General features: G+C 55.2%; 1 protein-coding gene across 1 annotated transcript; it reads right to left on the bottom strand.

Moving 5' to 3' along the window:
* Positions 1–4,244: 4,244 nt before the first annotated feature.
* On the bottom strand, positions 4,245–10,569 carry ATP1B2 (ATPase Na+/K+ transporting subunit beta 2). The gene is made up of 7 exons (XM_027047536.2): positions 9,825–10,569; positions 7,922–8,050; positions 7,572–7,676; positions 7,176–7,381; positions 6,895–6,951; positions 6,014–6,112; positions 4,245–5,902 (listed from the first exon to the last, which is right to left on the bottom strand). Exons 1-7 carry the CDS (start codon positions 9,934–9,936, stop codon positions 5,738–5,740), a joined length of 873 nt encoding a protein of 290 aa, XP_026903337.2. The 5' UTR covers positions 9,937–10,569; the 3' UTR covers positions 4,245–5,737.
* Positions 10,570–11,285: the final 716 nt, after the last annotated feature.

Genomic DNA, 11,285 nt, shown 5'->3' with positions numbered 1-11,285 from the left:
GATGGGTCACCTTGAAAATGCCTTCTGACCAGCACCCGGCACCCCTGACTCGCATCTCCCTAGACTGCGTCCCCAGCAATGGGACCGGGTCCATTTCTGCTCTGCTCCTTCAGAAAGCAGATCCGATCCGGCTCTGCCCAAACCCTCGTGAGCCGATAGATCACTGGGCTGGGAACAAGGCTGGGTTCGCAGGCCAACTCTGCGATGGGCAGAGGTGACCTGTACTGGGTCCCTGACTCTCTGGTCCTACCTGCCTTCCTTCCCTCGAGTTCATCCAGGCATCTGTCTAGGCTACAGGCACTCACCGGTGCCTTCCTCTGCCTGGCTCTGTTCTAGAACGTGGGGGCCCATGGCAGACGTGGCCCCTGCTCTCAAGTTCAGAGCCCAAGCCCTGTACCACTGGGATTTGGGATATTTCTTGGGAAGCCTGGGTGGCTCACTCGGTTAAGCGTCCAACTTCGGCTCAGGTCATGATCTCACGGTTTGTGAGTTCGAGCCCCGCATCGAGCTCCGTGCTGACAGCTGGGAGCCTGGAGCCTGCTTCTGATTCTGTGTCTCCTCTCTCTGCCCCTCCCCTGCTCACGCTCTGTCTCTCTCAAAAATAAATAAATATTAAAAAAGGAGAAAGAGAAACCAAAGGAACCTAGCATGCATCCTAAAAATGATACAAATTGTTGAAAAAGAAAGCAAACTTGGTTGAAAGGGTAAAATCCAAAGTAGGAGGTTATTTTTTTTTTATGTTTTTATTTTATTTTTGAGAGAAAGAGCGTGAGGGGGGAGGGGCAGAAAGAGAGGGAGACACAGAAGCTGAAGCAGGCTCCAGGCTCTGAGCTGTCGGCATAGAGCCTGACGCGGGGCTGGAACTCACAGAATGCAAGAAAGATCATGACCTGAGCTGGAGTTGGACGCTCAACTAACTGAGCCATCCAGGCACCCCCAAAAGCAGGAGTTTAGAAAAAAGATAAATTTATAAAAGGAAAAGAAGGGACTCCTGGCTGGCTCAGTCAGAACATGTGACTCTTGATCTCGGGGTTATGAGTTCGAGCCCCACGTTGGGCGTAGAGTTTACTTAAAAATGAAATAATAATAATAATTTTAAAAAACTCAAGGGCTTGTTGAAAACACAGCAAGGACCATTGATTGGTCCAATGCAACTTAAACTATTCTGTGCCACAGGAAAAGAATGAAATCTCCAATTTATGTAAAGTTGTGGTTTCATTAATATAAAACCTGATAAAAAAGACTGTAAAAACCTAGAAGCTAAATTAACTTAGAAGCAAAACTCTCAACATAGTATCAGAATACATTGATGAATTAAAAGAAGACTAACGCTGTAAGTAAAGGTTCATTCCGGGGGCACAAAGTTGATTTTGTAGAGAAAGCTATCAACATAATTCGTGACATTAACAAATTAAGGAAGAAAAATATGATCCTGTTGAGAAATGCTGAAAGGAATTTGATTAAATGTCAGCATCCATTGCTTCAAAAAAAATTAAGAATACAAGGAGATATCCTAATGGCTAAACACTAAGAGAATTTCGATTAAAGAACCATACAGGGATGCATACGGCCAATGTTATAATGCATTCAAGAGGATCAAAGAAAGAAAGAAAACAACACTGGTTAAGTATCTCTTTGCCTTTTTGATCATAGGACCATGCGCCTAAGCACTCTAGAGACCATAATAAACAACTCTTGGAGTTAGCATTTAATAAGGTAGATAGTAGATAAATATTTTTTATCTTCTCAAAAAGTCACAGAGAGGGGAACCAGGCTGGCTCAGAACAGCATGAACACTTGACCTCAGGGTCATGAGTTCAAGCCCATGTTGGGCGTAGAGATTACCTTTTTAAAAAGTAAATAAATAAATGTTTTAAACATCTCGGGGTCATGAGTTTGAGCCCTGTGTCGGATGTAGAGATTACTAAAAAAAAAAAAAAAAAAAAAAGGATGGAGGGAAACCTACTTACTTTCCTATGGTAACAGAAAACACACTTAAAACGACCAAAATTAAATGAATATAGCTTGGCGTATGGGGCACCTGCATGGCTCGGTTGGTTGAGAGTCTGGCTCTCGATTTTGGCTCAGGTTGTGATCTCACAGTTCATGAGTTTGAGCCCTGCGTCGGGCTCAGTGCTGATAGCGTGGACCCTGCTTGGGATTCTCTCTCTCCCTCCCTCTCTGCCCCTCCCCTGCTCACTCCCCTGTCTCTCTCTCTTTCAAAATAAATGATAAACATTAAAAAAAAAATTTTTTTTTTCCCCTTGGAGCTCCTGGATGGCTGAGTCAGTTGAGCATACGACTTCAGCTCAGGTCATGATCTCACAGTTCATGAGTTCAAGCCCCACATTGGGCTCTGCACGGTCAATACAGAGCCTGCTTGGGATTCCCTCTCTCCTCTCTCTCTACCCACCGCCATGCTCTCTCTCTTAAAATAAGTAAATAAACTTAAAAAAAAAAGATTTCTAAATAATAAATAAATAAATAGTTTTCTTATTGACTAAACTCTATGCCCAACATTTGGCTCAAACTCACCAACCCCAAGGTCAAGAACCACACGTCCTACCAACTGAGCCTGCCAGGCTCCCTAGATTTTGTTTTTAAAGTAAAGTGAGGTTGACAAAACTAAAAAAGTAAAACTGGACTCTGAATTACACCGCACATAAAAAGAAATAAAGATCAGGGGAATTGAAGGGAAAATAAAAATTTTAATGAAATTAAAATCCAGTCTCCCCCCGCCCCCCGCCAACACCCACAAAAATCTAGATAATAGGCATATGCTCTAGTGACTGGATGCCCAGAAACTACAAAAAAACTAGACATGTGAAGGAAGACCTAACACTTTTTAACAAAGAGGCAAACATTGCTTAGGGCAGGGGGGCAGGGCAGAATTTTGCAATGCAGAAAACAGTTTCTATCTGTAGCTGTCAAGGAGCTTGAACAGATTCAGGGAAGAATGACCCAACGGGAAAAAAATACCACGCAGCCATCTAAAAAATATATATATATATGCAGGGGCGCCCGGGTGGCTCAGCCGGTTGAGTGTCCGACTTCGGCTCAGGTCATGATCTCACAGCTTGTGAGTTCGAGCCCCGCGTCAGGCTCCGGGTGCTGACAGCTCGGAGCCTGGGGCCTGCTTCGGATTCTGTGTCTCCCTCTCTCTCCGCCCCTCACCCACTCGCGTTCTATCTCTGTCTCTCTCAAAAATAAATAAACATTAAAAAATGTTTAATAAATTAAATAAATCAATAAATATATGCATTCGAGCTCTACCAGGTGACATAACGGCACAAGAAAATTTATTGAGTGAAAAACAGTGAAATGCACAAAAGCGGGTATGATAGGATCCAGTTCCGGCATGATAAGGAGCAAACCCCAGCAGGTTGTGCGCTGGGGTGCATTCGCGTGTGCGTATACAACTCATTCGTGATGAAATCGTGTATACGGATGCTTGTGCAATAAAGCTATCTCGCAAGGCAAATCCTAACTCGTTGCAAGCAGACCAAGAAAAATAAAGCCCAAGAAAATAAAAAGTAGCTCTAAACCCATCCACGTATGTCACAGTAGACACCGTTCTGTGCACCTGTCTGTCCCTTTGTGTTTTGTTTTTTTTTTTTTTTTTCCTACGCTTGTGTGTATACTTTCACCCCCAATCAGGGTCCTAACGGTTCACATTGTTTTTTGAGATCTGTTTCTTCCGGTCCACTTTCCCCACGTCCCAGGGCATTTGCTGAGGCTGTTCTCTCTCCCCAACCACCCCACCCTTTAAGGCTCTAAGAAACCTGCCATTGGAAGCCCCGGAGTAGAAAGAAAGCCCATTGACCGCTCTGAATAGTCTCCTCACTGGCTTTCTCCCCTCCCTGGAGGCACGTTTAGGTCTACCTGGCAGGAGAGTCTCTCGTGTGTTCCTCACCTCTCCCGTTAAACTGGGGAGCTCCTTGGGAGCAGGAAGTCTGTCTCTTTCATAAGTGTATCTTCACGGCGCCTAGAATGCACACAGTAGGCACTTCGTAAGTATCGCCCAACAAAGGGATGTAGGCTTCCTGCCTCTCTTGCTCTGAGCCATCTCAAAGACAGTATGAAAGAAGGAGCGATCTGGAAGGTAGACGTTTGGACACTGGATGAAGTCAAAGCTGGGAAGCAGGACCCCCGAGGCCCAGGCGACCCCCAAATCACCCAGATCACCTCCCTCCCCTTCCCAGAGCTCTTCCGAATGCTCAGAAAGGAACAACCCACACGCAGGGTTCCGTGTGTGATATATATTTATATATATAATTGCTCTCATTCTATTGTACTTTATCCTCTTTTTACAATAGATCTGACACAGGCATTAAATAACTGCAGAGAGAGACCACTGGGGCGAGGGGAATGCAGGAAAACATGGGGGACCCCAAGGGAAGAGACTCAGATCCAGTGAGAGGGGAGGAGGGAAGGGTCCATCTGAAGGGGGGGGCGGTGTGGAGGCTGCAGGGTCAGAAAAGAAATGGGGAGTTAGAGAGGGCAGAAATGAAGGGCACGATCACTCAAGAACACCAGAGGCCCCTCATGTGACATTCTATGGGCACTACGGGGTCGTTTAAAAACGCCAAGGGGTCCCGAAGGAGATGGGCCGAGAAGTTCAGAGCCTAGACTGGGGGGCTATTGGCAGCGTTTAGGCCGAGAGGCAGAGGAGAGGGGAGGAGCTAGTGATTAGTTGATAACGTGCTAAGAGAAGCCAGAGGGAGGAGGGGGGGGTGGCTCCGGGCCCAGGGGAAGGAGGTGAAACAGTCCCATAGCCAGCTGACGTTTCCAAGGTGGCCACTGGGGACCCAGCCAAAATGGCTGCCCTCCCCCAGCGCTCTGGGGAAAGGGAGCTTGAAGGATATTCTGGGAAAACAAACAGGGAGACAGTGAGCCGTCGGCGGCAAAAAAACAAAGTGGATGTTCAGCCTAGGTCAACCCCATCCCTCCGAGGAGTGCCTGTTTGGGTGACAGGAAGAGAACTTTGAAGAAGAACCAACAGGGACTCCTCTTCCAGACCCTCGTCCCCAGCTCGCGCCAGTCACCCCAGGGTGAGGAGAAAAATGTGCCAGAAGACAGGGAAAAGGCCACCGAGCCACCTCGTCCTCAGTTACAGACAGCTGTCGTTCAGAGGAGGGAACGGGGATGGAGAGGACATGGGGACACCCCTGCCAATGCCGGAGGAGCCGGATAAAGTCAGAAGCCACCAAGACGGTGACGGTGTCGATGAGGCAGAAAGCGTGGGAGAGACAGAGGAAGGTGAATGGAGGGCCACGTTCATGTCTACAAACCAGGGATGGAAGGAGATGTGGGGGGGGGGGGGCGGGGGGGAGGTGGATGAGGGTGAAGGCAGGTGCGAAGGTGGGCAGGTGGGAAGGTGGGCGGGCAGGCAGGCATTTTCTATTGCTCTCTGGGGACAGCCGGGGTGGAGACACACTCACAGCTAAACCAGAACCAGAACGGCCCCCAACTCCTCGGGCCGGCCTTCCTGGGATCCTGCCTCCCTGCCTCTGACGGAGCTGGAATCCGGAGGGGAGGGTGGAGACGGGAGGGAAGTCAGGGGACCACAATGGCCATCAGGCTGGGTTCACAAGTAAAGAAAAGGGGCGTGAGGCTCAAACAAGTCATAGCTCTGTTATAAAAAATACCTTTGGGGCGGGTGAGGGAGGGATCAGGCAGGGTCAGGGACATTCCAGAGGCATTCATAGGAAAGAGGTGGGGGCAGGAGGAAGGGGCCTCAGGTTTTGTTGATGCGGAGTTTGAAGGCCACGCGGCCCGCGAACTTGTCCCGCTCATCGTCTGTGGCGATGTTGGCGGCATTGATCCGGCATTCTACGTTCACCTCCACATTGGGGGTCACGTTCAGGAACTTCACGGCCACCAGGGGCTGCGTGTAGTTCACCTGGGCCAGAGGAGGAGAGCACAGGTCCAGGCCCTTGGCAACTCCAGCCTCCTCCCCAAGGACCCCGCTCCCCGGGAGGAGCCACCGGGCCGGGCCTCCCACGAAACTTACGTGGAACTTTTTGCCATAGTAAGGGAAGTACATGAGGTCGATGCTGCCGTTGGCAGGGAACATGACAAAGTGGCCGAGGTTCTCAGCATCTTCGTCCCGCTGTGGGGGAGCAGGAGGGTAGGGGGAGAGCGGGTTAGGGGTGGCAGGAACCCAGAAGCTCTCCAGACTGCCCTCTACTCTTCCTTCGCCCCAAGTGATTTCTGGCTCCAATCTGCTTCCCTTGGGCTGTGAGTCTGTGTGTGCATGTGTGCAGGAGGGGCTGTCCTGTCTCTCCGTCAGACTGGGAAGTCCTGAAGGGTGTTAATGACCCTGGAGCCGGCCACTTATCCTCCCACACCACCTTCTTACCCCGGTCTCAGCAATCGGTTTCTGGAGCAGAGCCAAAAGAGAACAGATAAGTGAGTAAGGGCTCAGAAGGAAAGGGAGGGTGTGTGCGTGCGCGTGTGTAAAAGGGGATGGGAAGTTTCTAGAGAGGACAGAGGAGGGGGCCGCAGGGTTCCCAGGACAACTGAGTGGTGGCAGGTGGCCCTAACTACCAGAAACCTAAAAAGAACTGAAGAGCAAGGTGAGACACGGGAGGGGGAGCGGAAGACACGGTGATCAGGGACTGGAGAAGGTGGAAGGGGTCAGGCATAGAAGCAGAGGCCGAGGCTTGGGTGGGCTCAGAGAGGTGGGTGTCTATCCACGCGAGAGCATCTAGAGAGAAGCAAGAGTGGTGGGAGCCCCTGGGAGTTGGAGCCACGCTGGCACGCCCTCTTACCCCCTTGTCCCTAGAGTGACGGGGCCTCTGACAGCAAAGGAGACAGAAAGACACGAGTGAATTACGTGCAGGCCAAGAAAGGCAAACAGACGGGCAGGTGGACAGGGCCCCACAAACTCACCTTCCCCACACAGGTAACATTCATGCTCTGATTCGCTCCCGCGTAGAAGTTGATGACCTGGGATGAAGAGAGAGGACGAGGAGTTAGAGAAACAAGGTGGCGAAGACACACGTGTCCAGCCTCCCCCCCTCCACAGAACCTGGCCTCCCATGGCCCCACGCCTCTGGTTCTCGAAGCTGCTCAAACCTCCCCAGATCGCCCCAGTGAAAGGAAGCAACTGCCCGCAGATGATGACCGTAGCCCCCTCCTTCATTCTCCCTGGTGACCAAGGTCACACATACCCGGTTCATCTTGATGAAGACACAGGGCTGCCCGGTGCTGTAACCATAGTGGGTCGGGTCCCCGATGCCAGAGCAGTCGCCCAGCTGGGTCCGGTTGAACTGGCAGGCACGCTTCGGGTAGTTGAGGACTCCGTTGTCTGGCTGTTCGTAATAGCGCCCAGGGCGGCAGACGTCATTCTTCTGGGCTTGGATGGAATCGTTGTAAGCTAAGGAGGCGGGGGAGAGAGAGGGAGAGGGAGAGGGAGAGGGAGAGGGAGAGGGAGAGGGAGAGGGAGAGAGAGAGAGAGAGAGAGAGAGAGAGAGAGAGAGAGTGTCACGGGGCCAACGTCCTGCTTCCAGGGTCCCCCACCGCCTGCCCAAGCCCCTGCACGGCCACATCAGCAGCCCCTCACTCACGCTCCAAAAACTTGTTGAGCTTCTGAACGTGTTGGTCCCAGCTTTCAGTGTCACTGACATTGACAATGACATCAAGATTCTCAGTCTTGGGGCGAATCATCAAGCCTGTACCAGACAAGTGGATATACGTATACGTATGCATATCCGACGAGGGACCACACACGGAGGGAGGAAGCCGGACACAGGGAGCAGCAGGGTGATGGACGGGGTGGGGACAAGGGGAGATCTCCTGTGACCCCACAGCACCTTCCCAGATCACAAAGCTCTCAGCTGCGGGAAACGGGAAGGAGGCAGACTTCAAGGACTTCCCCGCACGTGGTAACCGGATCATCAGAAGCCGCATCACTCACCCGGTGTGGTCAGTCGGTCCTGGTACTTGGGGGTATGGTCAGAGACCGTCTGCAGCATGACCCACATGGTGAGGGTGAACATGGCCGTGAGGAAGCCATAGAAGACGAGGTAGAAGAGGAGAATAAAGGCTGCGGGGGAGGAAACAGGGTCAGCGGGTTCCAAGATGACCTCACCTATCCCCGCAGACCCCTCTCCCACTCAGACGTTCTGCACCCGGACGGGTCACAGAGTCTCGGGGACATCTGAGAGCCTGCCCCTGAGAGCAAAATGAGATGAGCTGGAAGCAGGCCCTGGTGTCTGGCGTCCAGCCATGACCCCCCGCCCCCTCCGGTCCCATAGTGAAGCCCAGCCTCGTGGAGGCCGCAAGAGACCTAACTTCTCGTTGCTGGGCCAACCCTAAGTACAGGCCGCGGTCATTCGGCATCAGATTCCGTTCCCAACTTGTCAACCATTCGCGGCCCTACAAAGGCACAGCACCTGTTACTGCTTCATGGGTCCTCGTGCTTAAAGCTGTCCGGCGCGATGAGTTTCCAAGCTGGCCCTGGCCACCATTCGCAACCAAACTCTCACCCCGCTACTCAGAGCGCGGACCCTCACGTTCAGACAGCAAACTCTTCTCTCTCCTGGCGCCCCACAGAAGTGGCACCTTGGACGCAGCTGCCGTCTAGCTACGAAATCTCTCAGAGCTGCCCCGAACCTTCAGCGGTCACCCCACCCCCCAGTTCATGCACAGCACCCGGGGAGAGGCGGTTGAGCAAAGGTAGAATGTCCCGGAGGCTTCCGGGCGGGGAGCAGGTCCTTGCTGCATGTGACATGTAACCCCGTCACTCCTCAGCCTAAGTGTCTGTTGTTGCCACCACCCAGGAACCCCCGTCCTTCTATCTCAGACGACACTGTCCCCATGAAGCTTCTCCAGGTTTCCCCGAGCCATCACGGATCCCTTCAACCCCAGGGACTGGACTCCCCAGTTTCCTGAAGGCGAGGACTGCCCTGGTGGGTGGGCTGATGGGAACAGTGTTCAACCGGTGTGGAGGAATTGTAGGTTGTGTCACAACACGCTCTCCATGCTTGACCTCCCAAGCTTAACAATCCCTTTTGGAAGAATGCCACCCTTCACCTGCACTCAAGCCCAGCACCAGACCCTCGCCTGGGGACAACTCCCTCTACACCCGAGTCTCGCAGTCCCGCTGTGGGTTGGGAAGGTCTGGACACTCTGCCGGATGATGTATGCGCACGTCTCACCACTGGTGACCACTCCTCCCTCCGCCTGCGACATCGGAGCCGAACATCCAATCTCCAAAACCTCCCAGGGCCACCCCTCTCCAACAGCCCCCCACCCACAAAGCAACCACAGAGAAAGCTCCAAACAGCAGCGGGATACTGACAACTTCCGCTGTGAAGAGCCCCCCCCCCGCTGTCCCCCCCACCTCTCCAAGACCCGCCCCCTCATGAATGTTCCCAGGGTCCAGGGGATGGGCACAGCTAAAAATAGACGGGCTTGGCGAGCTAGTGAGAGCCAGAGGGAGGGAAGGGGCGCTCTTCTGGGGAAGGGGGGGGCGGCCGTGTGCAGCGGACCTGCCCGGAGAGGGAGCGCCAGCGCCGCGGCGCGGACACGCGCGCAGAGCCCGCGACCCCCCGCGCGAGGGGGCTCCGCGGGGGGCGGGAAGGCGGCAGTGACCTACTTTCTCCGCCTCCGCAGCGGCCGGCCGGGGAGATTAGACCGGCGATTCGGCCCCCTCCCAGGCCGGAGCCAGGCAGGGCGGGGGGGGGGGGGTGGGGGGGGAGGGCAGGACGCCGGGGACCCGGGAAGGGAACCGGGGCCGAGCCCGCGGGACCTGGTGCCCCCCGGGGCGTCGCCCGGAGGACCCCCGCCCCGCCCCGCGCGCGGCCCGCCCTGCGTACCCCAGCTGGTCCCGGTGCGGCCCATGAACTGGTGCGTCCTCGGGTTCCACACGAACTCCTTCCACTCCTCAACCACCTGCCCGCAGCTCTTCGTCTCCTTCTGGATGACCATCTCGGCGGCGGGGGGCGAGTCCCGCGCCGGGCGGGGGGCTGCGGAGAAGCTGGGGTGCGGCGCGCAGAAGCCCCCCCGCCACGCTCCGGAACGCGCGGGGAGCGAAGGCAGCGGGGGCGAGGGAGACCCTCCCCAGATGGGCAGCCGCTGCAAATTCCGGGGTGCACGGCCACGCGCTGCGGGGTGCTGGCAGCGCGGCGTGGGATGCACCGATCCTAGCGCCCCCCCACCCCGCCCCCGGGCTCCGATGAAAAGGGGGCTGTCAGAGCAGGGGAGGTTAGAAAGAGGAAGGGGTGCGACGCAGCCTTACCCCCCAAACCTTCTAGAAACAAAATGAAAAGGGATGCAAAAACAGACGGCTGCAAAACCCGAGCGAGGCGCAGAAAAAATAGGGGTGCAAGGAGGCAAGGGAGGGGTGGGGGAGGGGGCTGCCCCGAAATCCAAGATGCAAAGAGGCCGTGGGGAGGGACCGGGTGGCCGCTCAAGGCTCTTACGCCAAGCGGAGACCGCCACACCAGTGGTGGCTCGGCCGCGGGGGTGGGGCAGGGACGCGCAATTGGGGGACAGCCAGGGATGGGGGTCCCCCCGGCGGAGGCTCCGCTCCTCAGCAGTGCGGGGCTGGCGGGCTCGGCACGCAGTCTTTATACTCGGCGGCGGTGGGGGGCCCGCCCCCTTCCCACCCCCAGAAGCCCCGCCTCCTCGCCGCTGGCCCGGGCGACCTCATGCATATGCAAATATGGAGAGAGGGATTGGGTCCGCCCCCCTGCCGCCTCTTTAAGACCCGGAGGTCTCTCCCCTCCCCCCAGCCCAGGTACCACACTGGATCAGGTGGAAGAAGGGGATGGAGGGCGTGTCTGGGCGGAGTGGAGGGAAAGGGAACCCCGGAGAGAGACAGAGCTGGAGAGGGAAGCCGATCTTTGCGGCGAAGGGGCCCCAGGCCGGCCGTGGGAGACTAAGATCCGGAGACAGACAGGGCCAAATGTGAGAGGGATAGAGAAAGAGCCAGAGACCAAGAAAAACAGAAGGCACCAGCCAGGGCGCTAGACCCGCCGGGATGGAAGCTAGAACAGGCCACACAGGATGGAGAGAGGCCACCACAGGAGGGAAATTCCCTTTGGGGGAGCCGCTACCAGCTCCCCCCAACACCTCCTTCTCCAATCCCACAGCCCCTGGTTCTCTCCAAGCCTAGGGGCTTCCCCATGTCCCCGCCCAACTCTCCCCGTCCCCACATCCCTAGCCCCTAGCTTTGCCCGGAGACCCCAGCCGGGATCCAGATCTCCTCAGGTGTTGTGTGTCCCCCCAACCCCCAGGTGTGAACTCCCCCTCCCCATTTGCCCATTGGGGTCCAC

The sequence above is a fragment of the Acinonyx jubatus genome, chromosome E1 (assembly GCF_027475565.1).
Source record: "Acinonyx jubatus isolate Ajub_Pintada_27869175 chromosome E1, VMU_Ajub_asm_v1.0, whole genome shotgun sequence".
Lineage (NCBI taxonomy): Eukaryota > Metazoa > Chordata > Mammalia > Carnivora > Felidae > Acinonyx > Acinonyx jubatus.
The sequence above is the reverse complement of the archived record's forward strand: the minus strand, read 5'-3'. Positions and strand labels throughout refer to the sequence as shown.